Source organism: Gossypium hirsutum, chromosome D02 (assembly GCF_007990345.1).
Source record: "Gossypium hirsutum isolate 1008001.06 chromosome D02, Gossypium_hirsutum_v2.1, whole genome shotgun sequence".
NCBI classification, from domain to species: Eukaryota; Viridiplantae; Streptophyta; class Magnoliopsida; order Malvales; family Malvaceae; genus Gossypium; species Gossypium hirsutum.
The window spans coordinates 47,981,475-48,007,526 of NC_053438.1; the positions used below are offsets into that span (position 1 = coordinate 47,981,475).

General features: G+C 32.9%; 2 protein-coding genes and 1 pseudogene across 2 annotated transcripts; 2 read left to right on the forward strand and 1 right to left on the reverse strand.

Moving 5' to 3' along the window:
* The first annotated feature begins 9,607 nt into the window (after positions 1–9,607).
* LOC107936645 (uncharacterized) lies at positions 9,608–11,659 on the forward strand. Its single transcript, XM_016869399.2, has one exon. The coding sequence runs from the start codon at positions 10,155–10,157 to the stop codon at positions 11,373–11,375; it is 1,221 nt and encodes a 406-aa protein (XP_016724888.2). The 5' UTR covers positions 9,608–10,154; the 3' UTR covers positions 11,376–11,659.
* A 60-nt stretch (positions 11,660–11,719) lies between these two features.
* On the reverse strand, positions 11,720–16,147 carry LOC107936653 (probable beta-1,3-galactosyltransferase 2; annotated as a pseudogene).
* Positions 16,148–20,231: 4,084 nt separating this feature from the next.
* Positions 20,232–24,833, forward strand: LOC107936691 (uncharacterized). Its single transcript, XM_041088330.1, has 6 exons — positions 20,232–20,306; positions 21,383–21,503; positions 22,131–22,327; positions 22,939–23,002; positions 23,832–23,928; positions 24,579–24,833. The coding sequence occupies exons 1-6, from the start codon at positions 20,232–20,234 to the stop codon at positions 24,637–24,639; spliced, it is 615 nt and encodes a 204-aa protein (XP_040944264.1). The 3' UTR covers positions 24,640–24,833.
* Positions 24,834–26,052: the final 1,219 nt, after the last annotated feature.

Here is a 26,052-nt window from a genome sequence, read left to right on the forward strand (position 1 = left end):
GCGATGGAGCAAAAGAGGAGTCATATTTTGATGGGTCTACAAATGGAAAAAAAATGGGGGGATCTTTACTTTATTTTATTTCTTAGGATATTTATTTTTTTTAAGATTAGGTTCTTTTAAGATATCTTTATTTCTTGCATAATAAAATAAGAAGTGGAAATTATCAATAAAATTAAACAAATTGCAAAATAAGAAGTGTGGCAATAGATATGTACATGTCTATGATTGGATTTACTTAAGAAAAGCTTGGTACTTAAACAGTCAAACTTGACTCACCTCATTTTCCTAGGGTCCTACCTGATGTACAGTATCTATTCACTTCTATATTTTTGTTTACTCTCTTGTTTTTAACAATGGGGACATTGTCCATCTTGAGTAGGGGGGACAAAATTGAAATTGGTTTTTTCAAGATACATTATTCTTATAATTATGATTAAGTTATATTTTTTTTCAAAAATTTGAATTTTTGTTAATTATGCTAACTTCTAAAATAAATAAAGTTTTATTATCTCAATAACTGCTATGTTAGCTGAACTATGGCATAATGTTACTCTTAATAAAGTTTGTAAATCATAGCATAAAATTTTTAATTCTTTAGAAGGGATAAGCATGCATGAATGTTTAAGTCTTTAGAATTGACTTAGTAATTTCTTGAGGAAAAATCCTAAGAAGCATGGAATTTTGAAATTGACTTAGGCAAACTTTTGTTAGGACCGTTTGAGCCTTTCAAGCCAACCTCAATGAATATTTATCCCTTGAAACCCAACTTTAAGATTATATGGCCTGATTTTATTTGAACCATTGCAATATTAAGCCATCACTTCTCTCATAATTTTCTCTAAATTATCTCAAACACTAAACTCAGTCTATCCAGAATATTCTCTGAAAATAAGTTTGAAGGACTTGAAAAGAAGTATCACATTCTCAAAATTGCAGTACATACAGTAATATGCTCAAAAAAAGAAAAAGAAAAAGAAGAAAGAGCATATGTACTTAAAAGAAATAGATGTAAAAAGAGCATGTGTACTCAAAATACAAAATGAGTTGGTGAAGTTGAAGGTATTTATTCCGAAGGTTCGATGCAAGCTGAGTCTAAGGTTTTTTTTCAGCTTAAATTTATCTATCTTTTACCTACCCCTAGTCTAGCCACGTTACAACCTATTTAAAAGACCTTTCGATTTAGATTTCTATTCTGCCTAATTAGTGGAGAGAAATTGCTAAGTTCAACATATGAAAGCATAAATTAAACTTAGTGATTGCAATTTAGTCTTAAATAAGGGATTAAAAATTAGTTGAAAAGAATTAGCATATCTTTATTGGGAAAGCATTTAGTCTATTCTTGCTATCATGATAACGGTTGAGAATAATTCGAATAATATGTGTACTTGAGTTGCATAATTTAAAAATTCTTGTTCTTGAGCATAATTACAGTAAACTCATAGTTGTGGGGGAAATGTGTTTTAAAGATATTTTTCAATGTGATTTCAAGCACCTTATCTTTGAAAATTGTGCATTACTCGAGACGAGTAATGAATTAAGTTTGGGGGTGTGGAAATACAAAAATATATAGACTTTTTCAGCACCTTTTAAGCTCTAATTCACGTAGTTTCGTAGTAATTTTTGTCAAAATCCATACTTTAATTCTAAAATAATTAATTTGCACTTAAATTATTAACATATTTAATTTTAATTATTTTTATAATAAATTTTCACAAATCTGGTTTATTTTCGAAGGTGAAAATTGGCTCGGCAGACACCTTGAAAGGCTTGAACTGTTAGGGTAATTTTTGCATCTAGTGAATCAAGAGCAAGGCTAATTATTTTTTCAGCCAAGGAAAGTCCAATAATGATTATTATAAATAATTTATATTTAATTTTTATCCAACATTAATTGGGTTAAAAATTAATATAAAGTCTAAAGAAGAAAGTGGTCCAATTGTGCTAAATAAAAGGGGACTGATCCAACAAGAATGAGGCAGCCCAAACTGTCCATATAGCTGACCCAATCAGCTAATTTTAGCTGATTTTCAAAATTTCAAAACAACCCTTGAGCTTCTCCTAAATGTCATTCAAATCCCTCCACTTTTCATGGCTTTTACTTTTTGCCTCAATCTAAAAATAGCAAGTTTGAATCACTCAAACTTGGTCAATGCATGACCGGCCAAGGGAGAGGGAGTGGTTGATATTTATTTGCTATTTTTAGCAGCCAATACCACCTATAAATACCCCTCTTCCTTTCCTCATTTCACATAATTCATTTCACACACATCTCTTCATTTCTCTCTTTCATTTCCTTGTTTTCCCTTTTTTTTGTCCTCTTCCCTTGTCGATTTCCACTCTTAAAAGTGAGCTTGCATCCCCCTTGGAGTAGCAACATTCAAGTGTTCGTGGAGGCCTTGAATCGACAGAATGAGTAGAGAAGAAGAAGAGCGCACTAGTCTAGCTTCGAAGAAACACCGAGATTTGTTTCCCAGTTCCCTTCTCCTTTATTTTTTCTCGTTCATGTTGTGATTATAAACATTAATATTTGTTGTGTTGTTATCCTTGATTTAATTAAAATGACTTAAATTTAATTCATGTTAGATTTATTGTATTCTATTCACTTAAATTACTAAAATCATGTTTGTGTTGTTATTAGGCATTGGTAGCTTGTTCAATTAAATAAAACCATGCTTAGGTTATACTTGTATTACTACTGTAAGGTAACGAATGAGACACAATATTTAATTTGTGCATGTTTAATCTTCTAAGGTAGCTGAAGGTTAAATTAGCAACAGTATTAAATGGTACATTAGCCTTACATAACTTGCAAGATTATTGTGATTAAATTGTTTCAATGTAGGAATATTTGGTTACGTCACTTAATCTTATACTTGATTATGAAAATTGATTAATTGTTTGAATTGACATTAGAATATGTTCAAGAGATTGATTGATCTAGAAAGTATGTATGTGCATTAGTTAACAAAATATCAAATTGCCGTGAAAATATTCATAACAACATGAACATGGGTTTAGTAACTCTAAGTTAAGGAATGTAACTGATCTAAAACATTTTTGTCATATTGATTAAAACTCGTCTTTTTAGAAATCGTGCATTGGAATTTTTACTTTTTATTTTTCTTATTTTAATTACTTAGTTAATTTTTAGTTTTTAATCACTTCTTCAAATCAACATATTTTTCCTTCACCAAATTTTTTAAAGTTGCATTTCATAAATATTTTTCTTTCATGGTCCCTGTAGGTACAATAACTCAACATTTACTTGTCACTTTAGTACTTGTTAACGATTGTGTACACTTACACTTTTTTCGTTCCACCCCTATCTATACATCATGCTTAATACTAAGTACAAAAGGTCCTCACAGAAAAGTGCTTTTTTGGCAAAGTCCTGGTTAAGTCCTATCAATTTCAAACATCTTATTCCATCCTAACTAGACTTCTGTAGCCAGTTAACTATTTTTGTTAGTACAACAATAAAGCTAATGATTCTTTTAGATCAAGGACATAAGAAAATGTTGATTTCTAAAGTAGAGCTGGCATGCCCTCTATAGGGGAGTTTGCCAATATCTAAACTCGTCCTTACTTACACTTTGCCCAAAGGTCTGGTCGATGTCTTCAGGAAATCTTTTCAATACTTAATCTATTAGAATCCACACTATAAGGCTACCCTTATATAAATAATACGCATTCTTAAATACTACGCCAGACAGGATGTTACATATCTGAAGAGAAAAGAAAAAGATTTTATAATTCAAGTATTGCTGTTAAGTGAGAGGGCTAGGAGAGACAACGCCAGGAATGCGCTAAAGATGATGCAAATGGGGATACTATGCATATAATGGATGTTTTGGAAAAATTGGCATTTAGTAGGACTACGCCCTAAAAGATTGTCTTTTACAAACCATGTGTTATAATAAAGTGTAACAAGTTCGAAGCAATATATATTTAATTAATTACTTTTTTTTTCTTTTATAAGGAGTTTTTAAATAAAGTAAACATAAAAATGTTTTAAGTAAGGGAAATTGTTAACTATTTTATTAAATTTTGTTAAGTGAAATACGTGGTAACACCCAAGATCCGAACCCAGTGAATCAGGTCGGGTTAAAGGCGTTACAGCATATTCATATGCAAATACATCCCTCCACCACACTAGGGTCTCAGTAGAGACATATAATGCTCGATGATCCACAATAGATGTTGGATCTCGATATAACCTGTAATAATCTCCGTACAATCCCATATCTCGTACAAGCGCACATATGACCCTATTGGCATGTCAATTGCATCTTAAGTTTTTACTAAGTTCACATGGACATCAATTACACATATTTCATTATCATCCCTGTAATCAATCGTTTTTACACGTTTATACCCTCTAATTATCTACATTTACATATCACACCTTGTAAATAATCACAACTTTCATTTTCATACCCTGTAATCATTCAGATTTTCACATTTATGCCCTATACTATTGCATAACAGTCATTCATCACATAACATTTCAGTTCAATCCATTACTAGCCATATATGTCAAATTCACTAGTGTTTCAAATCATACTCAAACATACATATAACCAATTAAACACGAACACAACAAAATTAGATAGTAAGTTCCATATGAACTTACCTATTCAAAACACAAATGAGTGGAATCTTAAAGGATTAAATGTACAATTTTAGCTTTTCCCCTATTGGCTCCTCTTTGACCCAATTCTTGATCTATACAATTATTTTATATAATAAATCAATATAAAAAATTTTCACACAATGTCATGATATGCATGATCCTATATAAATCCATTTTTCAAGTTCCCCCATATTTTACATTTTATTCAATTTAGTCCCTAAACTCAAGATAAACATAACTTTTGATTCCTAGATTCGGATTGAAATCTGATTTCATATATTTTCATTAAGGACCTTATAGTTTCTATTTCTGACAAAATTTCATGACAAGTTTTATCTTTATTCAATTTTGCCCCTAATGTAATAAAGTTAACAAACAAGCTAAATTAACTTTACAATCTAGTCCTTTTCATAATCTAACCTTAAAATCTATCAATTTCAAGCCTAATTCATCAAGTGGTCAACAATAGAAACTGTCTAAAACTTCAATAGTTTATCAAATTGGTACATGGGCTAGGTTAATCAAGCTCCTATGGTAACAAATATATAAAAAAATATAAGAAAAAGACTAAATTTCCTTACCTAATTGATAGTCGAAAGTTTCAAGGGCTTAAAAGATTTCTTTCCTTATTTTATTCTTCTTTGGACGGCATGGAGGAATGAGGAAGATGATGATATCTTTCCTCCACTAAATTTGCATATATAGGCTAATTAGGAACTAATTAATCTAACTTAATTTGGTTTAATCATGGTTTAATTATATTATTTAATTATTATTTTAACTTAATGAAATGGCATCATCATCCACTAACTCCAACTTTAAGATGGTTTATTAACCATTTTGGACCTTTGGTTAATTGTTATTTAGGTTCCCTAGCCTTTTGCCAATTAAAACTCTATAACAATTAGACTTTTATAATTTTGTCCCTAAGCCTTAATTAATTATTTAATTGATAAAATTGATCGATCAATATTAAATATATTTTTTATATGAACTCTATAAATATTCATATTTAATACTTACGAACTCGGTTTACGAAAATGGGGTTCTGAAACAGTATTTTCTATACCATTGAAAATCAGACTGTTATAAGATGTGTGGTAATGGAAGAAGAAAACAATGCAAAAGAGTTTGATGATGAAGAAGACAACAGACACTGTTAAAGATGACAGGTAATGACAAAGGGGATTCGATGATGATTATGAAGAAAGCGATGGCAAAAGAGGGGTCTTCTTTTGGGGGAAGTTAACAAATGGAGTAAGATATCATTATTTTTCTAAGTCAAGGGAAGGGAATGAGATGAATGATGGAGATGTGAAGCAATGGAAGAAGAAATGATGGGAATGGGGTTTCAGTGATGAAGAAAATGATAGGATTTGGGGGTTTTTTAGTAAGGCTTTTTCACTTATTTCAGATTATGTTTGGTGGGTTGGATACCTATAATTGTGAAATGTCGATTTCCCCATTTTTAAAGCCTTCTTTTTTTTCCAATGGTTATGATTTCTTTGTTACTCGTTTAATGACTCGCCTTTTTTGGAGCTTTCTTTAAGCTTTTATTAGCTCTTTTTTAAGAGCTCACGGTAGAATTCTCGCTCATAGATTTAGATACAATTCGTACAGGGTTGTAGTGAGATTGCAGATAGACCAATTGGGCATATATGTTATGGGCTAAAATAACATGTAATTAAGTTTCGACTCTTTTTCTATTACTTACATAGTTATTTATTCACAGAGTCAAACAACTAAAAGTGTCATGATTGGACTCCCAATTATATATCATTATGAAAGCTACATGTGTTATAAAGCTTTAGCCCAACAACATTGTCACATATGTGTTACCCTCATTGGATATTCATGATCCGTTAAGGTTAAATTCATTCACCTAATTTGGTCACTTCTATCTTAAGGTATCCATTCTATCTACTATGATGAAAATAATTATTACTTGTACTAATAATGATTAAATCGTTTATCCCAGACAAACAACCCATGACCATGTTCCATTTTCATAATCCATACAATGTCATTAAGAGGGTACTATTGACTCTTTATTCAAATTATGATCCATTATTTATAAGTAAAGCTATGTCATGCATAAGTCATATACCCAATGTATCAACCTTTTGCTTACTTCTTTGATACATATAGGTTCTGAATGCATTAAAGTTTATAAGTCATATATACATTGTCATTCACTTACTAAGGATTAAGGTAAGTTACACTATGAACATCACAATAGATTTAATCCAAAAAGCAAATTCAAGATTAATTCATCTAGGGTCCAATCCAATATATTGTTAGTCTAGCTAATCACATTTATGTCTCTATCTTAGGTTTCCATCTAGCTCTTATAGCCAAGATAAGCTATCTGAATTGGACTTATAGACAACTTAATAATCCTGTCATGAGTGACTTGCTCATAATGACCCCATGAACTACAAGCTATTTAGGTTACCTTCTAATACAAGTTGTCTTATGCATTACAAAATATTATTTATTATACAACTTAACATTCGTTAAACCTTAAGTAATCAGTGATCTAATACTTGCTTAACCATTTGCTTTTCATGCAAAATCAATAGGGACATACACATAAAAAATAATGAATGGATATGTAAAAATTATATCGTACAAACAGATTGAAATATTTCAGTAATTTATGACAAAATTACTACAATAAGAGTACAAAACATACATTTTGGTATAACGGAGTACACTGTTAAGTTAAAAGCGGGTGTAGAAGAGAAACATGGTATTGAGACTCACACGGCAATATGAAAAATCTTATGGAGCCAAAGTTTAAATTGTTTTGTTGGGGTTCCAGAAGAATAGATGGAATTAACCAAATGTGGCCAACATGCAACGCCACCAATATTGGGGATGAGATGAATCCTTTAGCAGATATAGATTAAATGCATTAACCGGACAGAGATAGGTACTCGAAAGCTGGAGAAATTGAATTTAGAGGTATGTGTGACTATAATATGGGCAATTTGGGGTGCATGCAAGGAACCAGGTGGGGTTTAATAATAACATGCTTGCCGAAACTGTTGTTAACCAAGGCAATGAAATATATTCAAAAAATACTTTCACATCACCGCACCTACCACAATGAAATGGTATCCCCCACCCCAAACCCGTTTACGAAGTTCACTTTGATGCGGCCTTTTTAGTAGCTACACCAGAAACAAAGATTGTTAGAGGACAACTATTAACCTCGAAGACTTTAGCTCTCGTAAACTCCAAATTTAGTTTCGATAAATTTAAAAAATTTTACCTTGAAGGTAAAGTGAGGAGAAATTGTAGGGTTTGAGGTGTAAGCGCACTGATTTAGAACTGGGGTTCGCTCTTGGAGAATATCAAGAGCAATCCAAATGATTTTAAGATTGTTAATGGACCATATTAACTGGGCTCGTATTTTTGGGCTTACACAACAAAATTAAATTCTCTCTTAATCCACTATTTCCCTTTTCTGTTTTCCTTTTTCTCATCATAGTTTGATATGTAGAATACGATATGATTTTATTAACTGCAAAATTAATATGCATTTATATGAATTATGTTAAATTCTCGATGCTTTCGTGTTGAAAATATGTTACAAATAAATCTTCAAATTTATGATTTTATGTTTCAAATATATGCTGGTTATTGAGTTATTTGAATGACTAAAAAAAGCTAAAACTATCATTTTCATATGAGCACGGAGCCCCTTAAACGCTTGCTGGCTTCCACCAAGCTAAAGGTAGGCAGGCAGGCATTAAAGTAAAAGGTAATACATACACCACATGGCATCAACCATCATTCTTTCCTTATTTTTCAATTTCACCCCCCATGAATTTCTTCTACTTCAAACAGCATTTGAGATTGGTTAGATAGTAAATATATATATATTGTATTAACGGGTGTCCATCAAATATTTATTTATAATTAAAATCATTTTAACTTTTTCCTAATGCAATAATTTTAAAAGATATGTTTCTACAGATCTCTAGTAAAAAAAATAAACTGGGGAGCATTTTCAAAGTGAAAAACTTTTGAACTTGACAATCCCAAAAACCCTTTTAGGGTTTCATCAATTACAAAGATTACAAAATTATTAGTGAAGAAAGAACAATGGAACATCATGATTATCACCATCTCCAAATACAATCAAATAAGTTGGACCAAAAACAATATTACTTGAAAGAATTATTACTTTATTTGTCTCAATGATGTATGTAGATCTAGCATGCTGCCTCCCCCATTATATCTCACCATGGTCATGCTTCTGCCATTAACAACCTTTTTTTTTCTTTAAAAGCTTTGGCATAATTCATCTCCAATGTTACATACCATTTGACTTCTGGTTTTGTGGGGGGAGAAAACACAATAGCTATTTTTATATTAATAGGATCTAGTAATTTTTTTTAACAATCGTTGAGGTTTTGGTTGCCAAATTGATTCGTATTTGATATGAACAAGACTACCAAAGTAAGCAAGCATATGAGGGCAGGAATAAAAAGCCAAGGAAGTTAAGTGTTGAATCCTGCAGGGGACCATGACAATGGGATCTGTCGGTACAACACGTGCTGAAGATCTAATATGAAAAAGAACCATGGGAAACATTTGTAAAAGAAAAAGTGGACCAAATTAATTTATGCATTCTTAACTAAGCTCTTTTTATGCTTTTTTTTTTTTTGCCTGATAGGTAACTTTCATCAATCCAATAATAGAACAAAAAAGAAATGAAGAAAACAAATCTAATTAAGAACGTGGTTTGTGTCACTTAGCATGGGCAAGAAAAAGTCAATACTCAAGAAAGATAAAGTGGAGAAAATCCGGGAAAAAGTTAAGAAAACACATGACAGATTGATGGATTTGGACCATATTGATTCAAAACACTTGCTAAAAGTGAGAGAGCCTGATTCTGTATTTTTAAAATTGTCTCAGTGAGTACACATTAATATTTCAATAAACATTGAAATTTAACGAGTCTCATCCATAGTTTTATTTGATGGATGATTTACAGGTATCATTTTTAGTCTTATGCGCTAACCCTAAACCCTAGATCGAAATAGTCTTCCTAAAGAAAAAAAAAAAGGTAAAGGTTGTTATATTGGAGTATTTGCAACTTTACTGAAAATTGCTGTTGCATTCACTTATAATGTCCCTACATAATTATACATGTAGGAAATAGTGCTTTTTTCTGCAACACTGTTTTTCTCTTTGTCTAAAGAAAAAACGTAAAGCTAACGCCTTCTCTATGCTTTTTATTATCATTCAATCTACCTACAAGTGTTAAGCTACTACCTCTTGCAATACTTGAATATCTAGAGAGCCTTTACCTACCCTTTTTTTTCATATTTGATTTGATCCTTTGCTTCCTTGATCAGCTTCAATATATGCCTATTAAAGCAAGCATTTTGATCTTTATACCCTTTTTCGATTTGTGTGTTTTGTGTCTTGTCCCTGAAGTAATCCCTGATAAGCCAATCTTTCTCAAGTTTGGAGCTCCATTTTAGTTACATGATGAAGAGAAGCCATGAAAGTGAGAGGCAAAGCTGTGGAAGTGTACAACAACAACAACAACAACATTGATTTTTTCCAAGACTATAGCACTTCATCGGATGTTGTTCCATGTAGGAAACATCCACAATCGTCTTCTGCTGGTGTATGTGCGTATTGTCTTAAGGATCGTTTGATCAACTTGGTTTGCTCCGACTGTGGTGAGCAACGCCTTTCGTCTTGCTCTTGCTCTGAAATCGCCACCAACCCTCGAAATTCATGCGCCGGTGGTGAAGTGGGCAGCGTTGGTCGGGTCTCCTTCTTGATAGAGAATGAAAACAGCAGAGATCATCAAGTTTCAAACCCCAAGGCTAAAAGCACTAGTAGTGGAAATAATACTAAATCAGAGGATGTTATCTTGCTCAAGAGAAGCAATAGCAGCTGTGTGGAGATCAAGAAAAAGAACGGGTTTTGGAGAATTGGGAGGTTTTTCAAGAAGAAGAGGGACAAAGAGACTAACTGTGGGAAGAGTGTTTGTGGGGGTGATGAGAAAAGTGATTTGTGGGTGGTTGATTACATGGGGGTTTCAAGGTCAAGGTCTCTTTGCAGTTTCAGAGGGGGTGGGTTTTTTGGATCAGAAGATGGAAGTGACGTTATGAACTTTTCAGGTGCTAGGAGCTCGATTTCGGCTGCACGGAGTTCCGGCGTCAATGGCGGTTTGCTCTTTGATCCTGAGAGGAAAAGTGGGTTTAGTGAAGCAGAACCAAGGAGAAGTGGTTTTGATAGTGAAAGAAGAGACAGTACTTTTATGGAGTCCGATATTGCAGCCATTAGGAAAAGTGGCGTGGCCGGCGGCAGTTTCATGGATGTTGATGGGGGTTTTAGTGGTGCAAACAGGCGGGTCTTTTCTTTGAAAGAGAGTTATTTTAATGGTGGGGATGATTCGGGTTTCATTGACTTAAAATTTGATTTTCAAGCAGAGTCTAAAGGGGATATTCCTAGTATGAAGAAGGGTGGGGGCGTTTTGTCTGGTTTTGGCAGCATGAGAGAAGGTGGTGAATTTATGCCATATAAATCCTCCGGTGGTTCCGTTGAAAATACACTGCCAATGGCTGGAAATGGAGCCTTAAGCAATGGGAGTTCATATCAGATGACAATGGATGAAAGAGGAATAAAAAAGAATAGAAGAATATTCAAGGGATGGCGGTGGATTTTCAAAGCACCATCCAAATTAGACCACTCCAGGGAAGACAAATGAACACCATCTTGCATTTGAGTGTTTGAAACTTGAATAGGTCATCATCAATCTTTCAAATTTCGGTCTATGTTTTCCTTTTGTTCATTTTCATATGTATTTTTCTTCACATACTTTTACCATTTCCCAACCTGTTTGTTTACCTTGCAAGTTTATCATATCTGAAACATGATTTTAGAAAAACTGTAGGAGAGATCAACATACAGAAATGTTGCAGAAATGGATGATTAAAGGAACCAAAAATATTTTGTATTTATGATGAGATTTATGGAACTATGACTTACAAATTTGCTATCAAGCCTTGAAAGAATGGGTGGTGGTGGTGGCAGCCACTTCCTTGTGGGGGCTGCTATAGTACCACTTTCCTTAAACTAATATTGTAAAGGTCCCCCCATTTTCAATGGTGTCTCACTATCTCTGATAATGTTTTCTTTTCTCTTCATTAAACTACAGAAAAAGGATTTGGTATTGGAGGATTCACCATGCATGCCATCCTCCTGGGTTAGGAAGAAAACAGGATGCTGGCTACCATTAGAAAGTAGCACTCCACAAAGCATTCTCTCCTTCCCCGCACTGCTGATGAACCTCTTTAATCTCATCAGCATACTTGCAAATTCAACTGCAGCTCTAATCAAAGGAAGCAACAGAAGCATTGCCAGCTTGGGCCTTTTACTCACAATCTGCATTCGTAGTCCATTCGTTAGAGCAAACTGATTTCATAATTTGGATCAGGCTATTTCATTTCTAGAGCATATATGATGGTGCTTAATGAGAAATATGGAAACAAATGCAGCAAAGGGAAAACATTTACTTAATAGTTTAGTCTACTTCAACAAACAATGAATGCCATCACCAGAAATGTGCCCCCTCTCAAGCAAAACAACGGATTTCAATGTATTACACAATGCTCAATGGATCGTATCCCGGAGATTCAATGTATAAAAAATACGCGGATTTGAACAAATCACCAGAATATCATGCCTACAAAATGTAACATTGTTCATAGACAACCATTAGTTGCTTCAGCTTTTTGGTGTGTTTAATATATTTCGCCAGGTTTTAGAATCCAACTAGTCTACGACATGTGAATCAGTATTCTTAACGAAGGTACTATAGTTTAGAGTTGGATTTTACATCTTATTCTGTGCAAACTAATCGCAATTCTAAAGATTTGGGAGCATTTAAGATGTTTACCAGGTGGTCTGCCACAACATAATCTCTGATCATCAATATGCTGGACATCAAGTCCAATAAACCATGATCCCAGTGAAACATCCTCATTAGCAGACTTGTGTAGAACATGCCTGACATAATCATGCGTGTGTATAATCATCATTAGTGCAGCAAACAATGAAAACACTTAAGGGACAGGCCTCCAGATTCACATACAAGCTTCATCTTAAACAAGGATATAAGAAATTACTGATTTATCGATATATACGAGGCCAAATCTTTTGAAATGGCATACAATTTTCTGGTAGCATGCCGGAAATATTTATTTCCTGACTCACCAAATTGCCAGTATTCAGGTTCATTGCATCTCACTCCCCTGTTCCATAACATAACGATTAAGAAAACTGATATATATATATATATACCTTCTCAAAAATCTTTTGCAGAAGAAAAACGAAACATGGATAATCTGGCTCACTTTTGAGAGAGGACAGGACCAGATTTCGTGCACCCTATAAGCACACGATGTTTCTTCCGGTGTCTAACTAGAGTTTCTCAGAGTGTCGCTGCAGCAATTGGAGATGATGACTTAAAGGATTAATAAAATTTTAACAAACACTTAATTACAGTTAACTGCAATAAGTATCATAATTCTCACAGAAAACATATAAGAGAAGCATTGATCTTCAAGCACAAAGGCATATGTAAAGGGATAATTATAACAAAAACTAATCCTTTTGTCTGTCTGATTGTAAACTTCACTTATGGTAGACAAATCTAAAAACTTACCTATATTTTACATGGACATTTTCATCAACTTTGACATAAAAATCTGCGTCCCATAAAGCGAGAGCAGTGGCAAAATATATCTTAGGTTTTGCAGACAACTCAAGATACCCTTCAACATGGTCCTGCTGATATATAAAACAACATATCGCTCGGTTTACTTATTTAATCTTTCCTTGCAGTAATTGTTATAGGGTGGTGTTCTTGAAGAACATATTTTTAATGCAGAAAAGCCTATAAAAAGAGATCAATAGTGGCTAAAACAGCCTAGCGGCCTCAAGAAGTCTCCATGTTTCTTATCCTCAGCTTCAATTGCTAAGTCCAAAATACCAACCGTCGTGGCACTGGGAAATAGGAAAAAGAAAATGATTACATAAAAGCATACATTAAGTTTTTAAATTGTGAGTCGGGACTGTTATTGTTATCCATTTGCGCCCTTGCATTGTCACTGTCATGCGACATATATAAGATTCTAGAAACAGACTTAAAAGTTCTCAGTATCAAGAATCAATACAAGTAAAATTTTATGTTTATAAGAGAATTCATCAGGACATCCTGGGGAAGTGAAATCAGTCTAGCATATAGGTTCAATGCATTTAAGGAGAAATACATGTCAAAGTTCAGCAACCAAAAAATACAAAGGAAAGTGAATTAAGCCTTCACCTATGACCAATAACAAAGAGAACGATAATGCTGTTTTCATCCTCCAACTTATTCCGTTTTTCACCTATTTTCCATTAGTTTTAGGAAGAAAAACAACAGCAGATTTAATTCAGCAATCCTAATGGCATAACTTGGGAAAGGGATTAATGTGTGTTAAGGGAATGAAATAAGGAAATGAAGGGTATAAAGAAAAGATCAATCCAACAACCTTGTGGCATCCATGTAGCACGAGCTGAGTCTCTTCTTTTTCAGCTGCTAAAAGCGGTATTAATTCCTATAACCATCAGATACTTTCTCTTCCTAGATGATTTGGCTCTATTCGCATCTGTGGATAATGGTGAACCAGCGAGTAAAGATTCTTGTGCCGCCCTTGCAGCAGCTAATTCCATCTCTAAGTTCAAAATAGTCTTATCCAGTGTTCTCCATCGGAAACAAGACAATAAGTTCATTGGTCAGCCACTCTAAAATCAAATCAACCCTATTATGGAAAACCAATACTGACTTGCATTCAAAAAAAAAAAAAATACTGACTGTATAGCATGGTGAGTCTTAAAAACCTCTCCAATGATGTGTTTGGATACATGCTTTTCTTCATTCTGCTACAAATAAAGGAAGCCAATGAACTTAAAAACCGTAAAACTTCGGGTGTGCGACAAAAAGGTTTTAAGTATGATGCGATTACGGTACTTACAGCTTTTGGATTACAACCCTCTGAAATTAGTTTAAGTTTTTCAGCTTCCACTGCAGTTGTCCTCTTGATACCTTTAGGTTCAGGAACAGTCCCCATCCTGTTACTAATTTTACACATTAAGAAGCCACAGAAGCCTCAGTAACATCTATAAGCATACAACCATTTCATAAACAAATGAATCCAAATTTTTAACAGTAACCTAAAATATTAACCTGTCAAACAAAATCTATAAATGTGCCAAAAAAAGGGGGTCTAAATTTTTAAGTTAGTTAAGGTTGCATCCATGTTGGAATTATTTAGTTCTTCATAACAATGATCTTCAAAGATGTAACTTCCATGAGGGCCGAAAAATAACTTTAAGTGCCAAACAATTAGCAAGAAGCATTAAAAATTAAAATGCTTAGAGGTTTATATGCCTTAACAATCTCATTCAAGGATATTTTAAACCAATGTTTACAGTTATCTATAGAATGTGTATGTTAGAGCTCTTCCTGCCAGGAAATGTTTAAAAATGGCATGAATGATAATTATAGAAGCAGATTTCATTGGCCCTTGAATAATAACACTGCAATGTTCCTTTTTTTTTAAAAAAATTCAATTTATATATTAAAATAGCAACCCTAAAAAGCTGAATTTTTGTATCAACATAATATTAACTTGCCAATTCAAACCCCTTAACCGTAAACAAGAAAATTATGAAACCTCAAGAACTTAAAATCACATCAGAGGATTAGCAGTCGTTTCCATAATATAAGAAAATAAAATAAAATAAATGAAAAGAAAAGTTGGATCCATTTTGCCTTGAGAGGCAGTAAAAATAAGGGAGGCATAATAATTATCTCTTATAAAAAATTTGTGTTGAACTAAAAGACGAATACAAGTAAAAAGAAAACGAAGTCTTTAGAAAATAAGCAAAATCTATCAGCAAAAGAATTGACATAGTTTCACCATGGAAATGAAGGAAAATTTTGCTAAACATACAATCATAAAGCTAGGTTAAAAAATCATCAAACTTTGGAATAGAAGAAATGAAAAGCCAAAAGTTTTGAACTTTGAGAATCCAACGAAACTGGAAACCCAAAGAAGAAGGATAAAAATAAAAATGGATACCTATCGGTGAAGAGCATTCCAGCACAGAAGCAGCCCAAGCCAAGAAGAAAAGTCCATTCCTTTGATACAAAACGTGTCTCCTTTGCTTCTAAAAGACATATTATAGAAGCCTTCAATCTAAATTCCCGTCTACTTATCAACCACTAGGTATCAAAAGAGAGAAAAACCCATATGTAAAAATGGAAGCTTGAAGCCAGTTGCAGAAAATGACTCCCAACAGACCCAATTTTGAGAAGAAGAAGGAGATAAAAAAAGAGAAAGAAGTTAGACACGGAACTGCTTTCTTTAAGTAAAATTCCTTTTGTGTGTTTGTGTTGGGTTCTTTTTTTTATGGATTCTAAAATTCTCAACTTTGCAGGCAAGGGACGTTGAATGAATGCAAGTGCGAGAGACGATCTCTTATTATACCTAAATTACCATATTATCCTCGCACTTCAATGTTCTTTTAATATTTGAGTTCGTACGTGTGTTGTTATTTTGCCTTTGTATTTGAATATTGTGAAAATAAATATTTATTCTCAAAATACTTAAATTATTTATTAGAACAATCTCAAATTCCAAATTAGTTAACAACCATATTTTTTATTAGTTTATAAAATATCATCTAATCATTTTTTTATTTAATTTATAATTTATTTTTATTTTTATAAGATAAAAATAAATCTTTTATATTTAAAATATTAAAATAATTTAAAGTTGTATATAAAAAATTTGAAAAAAATTACTACATTAAGAGTTTATCTTATTTATGAAAAAATTTTAAAATTATGTCAAATAATATTCAAAAATCATAAAATAAAATTCATTTTATCAAAATAAATCAAAAAAATTAAAAATCAAAATAAATATGAAAAATCGAAAATTGAAACAAACTAAATTATCATAATTAAAAAAACCTAATCCAACCAATCTCACCCCTATTTATTAGAACACAACTTTCTATAGAAACATCGACAGCTAATTTACACAAATAATATGAAAAAAATTAATTTCTGAAATGGGTTGTCATGGAATTAATAATAAAAATGATATGTTTTTTGGGTGGAGTCTTTTTCATAAGCGGCACCACTTATTTTTTATAATACTTTTTTAAATATTATTTTATTAGTGGTGCCTTTCTAATAGGTGACAGCATTATGTATAATTTTCCCGGATCTAGTACATGGCTCGTATAGAAATAAGATAATGGTATGAGAGAAGTGGTGTCTATCTGGTAGGTGCTATTAGTAACTCATATTTGGTAGGTGCCACTAGTGACTCCTATTTGATAGGCGCTCTAGTGACCCCTATCTGACAAGCGGCACCAGTGGTCAATTTTTTCGTATTAGTAGAATAGAAGGAAGAAGCTAGGGAGAAGAAAGAAAGAAAGGAGAACAAAAAGAAGGATAAGTAATTTTTGTTTATTTCTTTTTAAATAGAATGGAGAGTTTTATTAGTAATTTTGTTATTTAAAAATTATTTTGTTAGGTTATTAATTTTGTTAGCTTCTGAATGAAACATTTTGCATATTGTTATAATTTTGGTATCTTTTTATTCATTAAAACTTTTATGTAAGTAACTTTTTTGCTATTTGAAATTGTTTTGAGAATTGTGATTTTTTTAATAGATCTAGTATTAAAGATGAAAAATCAGTTTTTTGTATGTGTTTATTTCGATGGAGTAATTTTGACAAGAACCGTGGAATATATATTTTAATGTTGCCAACAAATAGCAATGAGATTTAATAGAAATATCTCGTTTGATGATATGAAGGAAAGGATTAGTGCAAAAATTGATAGCCGTTGTGGGAGAAGGGTCTCGAAAGTTTTCTACAAATTTCCAATTTTGACGGATCCCATAAAATTCACCGAAATGAAACTTGTAGACGATAAAGACGTAGAGATAGTGGAGGTTAGCAGAAGGCTGCGTTGGCGGGTACGAGCCTTATTTATCCAGAAGTCACAGATATAAGAGATACAAAAATTTGTTGGGGCTCACACATGCACTTCAAAATGTATGACAGAAGATTATCGAAAACTTGATTCCAAAATTATCTGTACGTGCATCATGCCAATGGTGAAATACATGCCAACCATTAAAGTTTTGGTACTAATTGCCAAATACAAGCACAATTCCAGTATCGAGTATCATACAGGAAGACATGGATAGCTAAACAGATGGCAATAGAGCAATTGTACGGAGATTTTGATATGCCGTACAATGAGTTACAGTGATGGATAGCCGCTATACGGGAGTACGTGCTGAGGACTGCCATTGAGTTACAAACACGACCTTATTACGGCCCGGATGACCAACTACAACCGGGAAAAATAATTTTTCAAATGATGTTCTGGACGTTTGATCCATGCGTACGTGCATTTTCCCATTACAAGCCGTTTGTGCAAGTATATGAGACCTAGCTATACGGTAAATATACACAGATCCTACTTCTTGCGGTTGCTCAAGATGGGAATAAGAACGTGCTCCCAATAGCATTTTCCATCATAGATAAGGAGAACATGGAGTCGTGGGAATTCTTCCTTACGAGCTTGCGAAGGTATGTTATCAGTAACGATAATATTTGCATCATCTTTGATAGAGGAAAATGATTAATTGTCACCATTAGGTGTTCCAATGTGCCATGGAGATTCGTTTACTGCATCCGGCACATCGCGGCTAACTTCTACCTAGATTATAAGAATGCAGACTGGCGGAGACAAGCTGTGAGAATGGGTAAAGAATAATCTTATCTTTTCAATATATAACCTAATGTTTTAGGGCGAAACTGTAACTTATATTTTCTTAATACATACATAGCGTATGAGCTAGAGCCATACATTTTTCAGCAAAAGATAACTCAACTTGAGAGTGACATGGAGGGTTACACGAACACATCTTTCTGACAATGGTTGGGTACCATAAAGCCGTGGTAATGGGCTAAAAGTTTCGACGAGGGCTTTCACTATGGTCATATGACCACTAATTTGGCGAAGGGGGTTAACTCCATGTTGATAAAAACATGACATCTTTCGATTTCATCTGTCTTCTCGACTACATTCTATAGGTTGGCTACCTTGATGCCAAGAATAGGGCAACACCAAGTCAACTAGATAGAGGTGGGACACTTGATTGTCAAAGATGTAAAGAATGCAATGGTTGCAAACCGACGGATGGCAAGGTCAATGAATGTAGAAATATATTCACGACGTAATGAAACGTTTCGAGTTACAGAGACCATCGGTTGTCGACCCGGTATACCATCTAGGTCTTACGAAGTTGATCTCCGAAACAGACGATGCGATTGCAGGAGGTTCCAGACACTTCATTATCCCTGTACACATGTTATGACAGCTTGTGCTATTGTCTCGCTCAATGTTAAACAATTTATCGATAAAGTATACACCCTTGAGTGCACGTTACGTGTATAGGAGAACGAGTTCTCCGTGCTGTCTGACCTGTCTACATGGGAGGTGCCTCTGATGACTTTCGAGCTTGTCTAGACCAAAGGTTATGTAGGAATCCAAAAGGTCATCCGCAATTATCCAAAATCCATAATGAAATGGACATTAGGGAGAAATCTGACGGGAAACTGTATGGCGTATACAGATTAGCCAGTCATAATCGGAGTAAATGCCTGCTTCGAAAGTACCATATTGGACAATCGTCGTGATCAGGTAGGAATTGAGATGTTATTCAAGCCCTATTAATTACATTCACTATATAGAGAGAGGATTAGATCTAAAATTTGTCTAAAATTTGTTGCAATTAATCTAATTTGAATTATAAAGTTAGTATAAAGTTTTTTGCGCTTATATTTTGTTGAATTAAATAATGTTTTTTTACGTCAATAATACAAAAAAATCCCCTAAAATTAATAACTTAGATGGTAAAAAAGTCATTACATAAATACAAACTTGACTATTTAAATTGCAAAAAATCCTAAAAGTATAAACTAAAATGGCAAAAAATTCATTCCATAAATACAAAGTTGACTATTTAAATTGCAAAAACCCCTAAAATTGATGGTTTGATGGTGTGATCCTAGGGGTATATTTTGTAGAGGTTGACATTCACGTTGCGGGTGATTGCAGCGATCAACGTTCCCTTCACTCGCATATGGGGGTATGCGAAACATAGATGAAAAATCATATGCCTCAAATGTCATTGATGAACTTAAACCGAGAGGAGTGGAGTGCTGCGGTGGATACAGGCCGGAAGAAATGGAGTACTAAGGTGGTAGTGGGCTGAAGATATCAAACTCTGAATGATATCCGTGGCCTGATGATCCCGAGAAATAGTTATCGCCCACCAAATCTAGATGATAAGAACTATCCCTAGAGTGTATCTCCGACTCTGCCTCTGGTTCAAATGTGTGAGGCAGATGTGGAAGGGGATAGGAGGGTTTCCCAAGTCGTGTCATGTATGGGGGGACTACCATCGACCGCCCACCAAAAAAAATGGTTTCCCCATCTCAGAGTACCACTTTATGTACTCTAACGAGGGCTGTAGATCCAAAGCATGATCCATCTGAGGTACCCGCCCCAACCAGTTGTTCCACATTGCAATATATTCTTCATGCACTTCCGCCTAATCATTTCCATGTTTCCCCCTCTTGTTAATCCCATGAATGTCCCCCAACCGTACTGGTAGTGTCAGGATATATTGTATGCAACCGAACTGCCAGAGTACTCGATCACCATGATACCACTCCACTGTCTGAAAATTGATAATGGGTGTGCTAATGCACCATAGGTTTGAGTGGACGTGGACAGACGATGGAATAATTGTCATAATTTCTGGAATAGAATATAACATCTAAATAAACTGCGCAGTTAATAACATGGTTATATTAAAGCGGGCCGAGTGAGATAAAATAATAAAATTAAGTTGATATTGGAAAAACTTACCCTTTCTCCAGCATGATTCTCTATCATTAGACAATATATCGAAATCGTATATAACCTCTCGATACCCGAATTAGTGTTCTATCTATGAAAACAAATTGTTAGAATAATATAATCTGAAAAAAAAGTCAACTAATTGTTATAATGAGTAAAAATTCATCACCTGTTAACGAGTAGAAATATATATGATTGGTGACTAATTGATGCCAAGAATGACATCCGGTAAATCACACACGACTGCAGCAATATAAGGAATTTGCCTATGTCCACCGTAGAAGAATATGTCGTCCGAAAAAGTTCGCGATACAACATGGCTAACACTGCGGACCCCCAACTGCACGAACGAATGTTATGCAAATTAGATAATAGTGGCAAGTACATCAAGTTGACTTTGTTTCCGCTTGCATCCAACATAAGTACACCCCCTATAAGGTGGATAATCTAAGCTCAAACAATGTGTATCACCTCCTATTCACTGGCAGTACTCGGTAAATGCTTGAAATTGGCCTTTAGCCATGAAAACGTCAAACCCGTAAATTTTCCCTCACTGGGCGAGCGTCCAAGTAAGTCATAGCAAAGGGCGGCGGACCTAGAGATTGAACTTACATTCGTGACCGTATTCTCGTCGATGGGGGAGTTCGAGCTGCAGTGCAACATCCTGTAGAGTGATAGTGCACTCCCCTCACAATAAATGAAATGTGTAGGTCTCCGGACGCCATCGCTCGACTAAAGCAGAAATTAAGTCGTATCGCAAATCAAAGGTCCGGATCAATGTCGTTGATCCGAATCCGGCTAACTCCAACTATGACATTAGGCGTTCATCTGGTAGAAACCCTACACTATTAACACGGCCCCTCAATGCGTGGTATGGACCCTGACATTATTAAATTAGTAAAATAGTTAATACAACCTAATTTAATTCCACGAATGACGTGAGTATCAAATAACAATTTCATTGACATCTCATTAATAGTACTTGATATGTGATTAACATTACTAATCAAAGAATTCATTTGTTGCAAGTATGTAATTAAAAAAATGAATTCATTTAATTTGTTACAAAAAACACAATAAATAATTTGGAATTTGAAAAATAGAAAAACACAGTAAATATCTCATAATTTCCCATATTTTACCTACAATAAAAAAATTTATGTTAATTTACAATAATAATATAATTAAAATAAATATAAATTATCTAAACATAAAAAACATACAAATAAAAAAATAGAAACATATCTATTTAGTTTCTTTCAAATAACCTATAAAATCATATAACAACAAATTTAGGGTGCCTTTATTTGAGAGTAAAACATTTTCTTGAAAAGCTTTTCAGCCTTTTACGCGTTTGTTTGGCTAAAAATATTTTCTTAATGTAAAATCAATTACAAAAAAACAGGGAAAAGAAGCCCTTAATTTTAGAAAATGTCTTACGGTTTCTAATTCAGTAAGACATTTTTCGGAAAATTAGAAGCCAACACCGATTTTCTGCTTCCCCTTCCCCTTCCCCATCCTTGACACCTGATCTTCCGCTTGCCGTTAGCCAACACCGATTCTCAACACCGGACACTGGCGTTCATCAAAGCTTTTCCCCATCTTCGCCTTTCGTTGTCAAAATCTGCACTGTCGTTCATCTTCGTCTCTCGAAGGTAAGAACGAAAAAAAATTGATATGGGGAAAGGGTGTTGTCTTTTCTGATGTACTTTGGTTTGTCGTTAGCCGGTTTGAAGAAAAAAAGAAACACGTGTTAACTGTAGTTTATATAATATCTATGGGATATTGACAGGATATCTATCTATTAAACAAACTTGAAAGCTGAAGTTCTACTCTTTTTTACAGACAAACAGGACCATAAAAAAAAATCCTCTAGTTTCATGAACCATTTTTCTTCATTACAGATTCGATCACAGTGCTTATTGTTACTTCTTTTGGGTTAAAGTGAAGCAGCGTTGGTTATGATTTCTGGTTTTTGTTATCTAAGATAGAATGATTACTGGAAATGGCTAAGGATTTTGGGTTTAATAGAGAAGAATGATAACATAGAGAACTAAGAAAAACAATGCAACATTCAACTTTATGGTACCTGGTCTAGATTGTGAATACATATCATTATTCACCTATTCAGCTATGGGATTATGAATATGGAATTGATTCACCTATTAAGCTGGATATTCAGTATAGTTAGGATCTCTGTTCTTAATTTCTTCTTATCCTTCTGCGTTTTCTGCTTTTTAAGTTCACATAGCTTTTTGTTTAACAGGCTGCTGAAAAGAATCAAAGTACTAAACCAACTAGCATCGTTTGTGCTGATTGCGAAGGAAATGGTAATGAAAATTTTGGGTAATTACTTTTTTTGTCTGGTCTTTTTTTTCCTGAAATTAGGTCTCTTGTTTCATATAACTATAGATTTTGTTGTATCATTGTTCTCTTGATATCTACTGATACCGGCTAAACTGTTAGAATTTAAGGCTGTGACTAAACTGTTAGAATTTAAGGTTGTGCTGTTAATATTGTGTATGGCAATATGGCATCTTAAACATCAATCTAGAAGGATGGTTTGAACTCCCAATTATAAGAGTGTTTAGTAATGATTCTAATTTCTTTATATAATATATATATGAAGAGTAAGCAGATTTAAGCATCCAGCACGTCTTTTTATATGTAGCCTATGGTGCTTGTATTCATTCAATGCCGTGTAAGGATCTTAGATTAGTTAAACATAGATATACTTAGGTGTTGCATGGTTCATAATGATTCATTACATGGGGCTGCAGAGCTGTATGGTTTCCTTTTGATGGAAGGGACAGAATGAACAACAATTTCATTTCTTCTCAAGTGTGGAAGAAGCGTTTCTCTCTCAATTCACTCTTCCACTTGACCCAACTTAAAAAAAAAAATTCTTCCTATTGATTAACTTATATTCTTCCACATTATGAGCCTATGTTTATCAGGTGTGAATACTTTGTCTTCTCTAACTTCTTTTAACTTTTTGGATAATTATTCCAGACAACTTCCTTTATTAACAAATGTTCAAGTCAACATTTAGGCTCTTAAAGTTTTTCAATGCTCAACTCAAGAGTTCATTGTTTGAGTTCTATTATTCTAAAACGACCAACAGACAAATAATAACTAGTTTCTATATCCAACTACCAGGTGCAAAACAATGTTCTCAATGTAAAGGAACTGGGGTTAATTTAGTTGATCACTTCAATGGACAATTCAAAGCTGGTGGGCTGTGTTGGCTTTGCAGGTACCGTTTTCTTTTCCCTTACCTACCCTGATAATGATAACGAGCAGTAATATCATCTGTGTCATTTCCGGATATGATCACATTCAAAGTTTGTTATTTATTCTGTTGTCTGCATTCATCAAGGATTGGAAATTCAATTTCCTTTTTGAATTGGTATTGACAACAAGATAGAATACTGATGTTGAATTTCTGTTCTAAAAGAAAATAGAATTTTTATCTATGAACAATTCAACTGAGCACAATTCATAGTACTTTTATCTGAAATTTGTGTTTAGCGCAGACCAGATTCTTGAAATGTCTTTTTTTTTCACTGGTAGGCACAATTCATAGTACTTTACCTTTTCTATTGGCAAAACAAAGTAATTGATAATTGATACCTAGTATTAGGACTTATGGGCTGTTGAATCTGTCATTTCCAGTTGTAGAAACTGGCACATTCTTGGTTCCAAAGAAAGTACTAAAGTCATTCAAGGATATAGGCAATGGTGATGCACTCATGCTTTAATCTTCCTGCAACCATGGATTAGCATCAAAATTCTTGGAAGTGTTTTTTTTTTGAGTGAATCAGTAGCATTCTAATCCTATGGATGAAAAATGTAGAAGTATTAGCAATTGGCATTTGATCGAATTAATGTGTGTTTTTGTTGCAGGGGGAAAAGGGAAATTTTATGTGGGAATTGTAATGGTTGGATTTATGAGCACCTTGGATGACTGATATAAAAGCTACAATTTTGTCTCACCAGAGGAGGTTTACCATAACAAGCTTTTGTAATCTCGTCCTGTTTCTTGGATTTTGGCATGCACAACTTTGTTATATACTTAACCAAAAAAAGGGGGACAACCTTTTTATAATTATTCAATCTTTGTTTTTTTTATTTTTTTATAACACAATTAAAAATAATTTATTTGCTTTGCTTGTTTTCAATTTATGACGGTTAACATTCTAACTTATTAAGTATTATTATATATTTAATTTGATTTATTTATTTATAAATAAATTATTGCAATATATGTAAAAACAATTTAAAATATAAATTTATTAATATAGATAATAAACTCAATTAAACAATGAAAAGATAATAAATTCTTAAATATATATTTGTTTCATCGAAAACAGCTTTTATGAAATATTTTCAGGAAATCTGCCAAACAATAGAAAATATTTTACAAAGATTCATCTAAACACCATAAAAGTAAATTATTTTAAAAAAAGTAAATCATTTTTCAGAAATTATTTTCCGGAAAATGTTTTATTAGCAAATAAACGGAGCCTTAATCAACATTTGAATAAATCAATAAAAATTATCAAATAAATAAAAATTAAATAAAATTACATTATAAAAAAATTGCATTAATAAAAATTCACAAAACACTAAACTAAACACTAATAATTTATAACCTAATCATAAATTATTAACAAAATAACTATAAAATTATTTTTTAAAAAAATTATATTACTAAAAAATCACAAAACACTAAACTAAACACTAACAGTTTATAACCTAATCATAAATTACTAACAAAATAACTATAATTTTTTTTAAAATTTACATTACTAAAAAAATCACAAAACACTAAACTAAATACTAACAATTTATAACCTAATTATAAATTATTAACAAAATAACCATAATTTTTTTTAAAAAAAATTACATTACTAAAAAATCACAAAACACTAACAATTTATAACCTAATCATAATTACTAACAAAATAACTATAATTTTTTTTAAATTACATTACTAAAAAAATTACAAAACACTAAACTAAACACTAACAATTTATAACGTAATCATAAATTACTAACAAAATAATTAAAAATAATAATTTTACATTAATAAAAAATCACAAAACACTAAACTAAACACATAATTTATAACATAATCCTAAATTACTAACAAAATAATTTTAAAATAATTATAAACAAAATTACATTCATAAAAAACACTAAACACAAACAATTTATAGATAATAATTAATAACAAAAAAATTTCACAACATATTAATTAAACTCTTTAAATTAAAAAAAATTATTTACTAAAATAATACATACCTTTTCTTTCTTTCCTTCTTTCTTTCTTCTTCTTCTTCTTCTTCTTCTTCTTAGCGTCACGGATATTTTGACC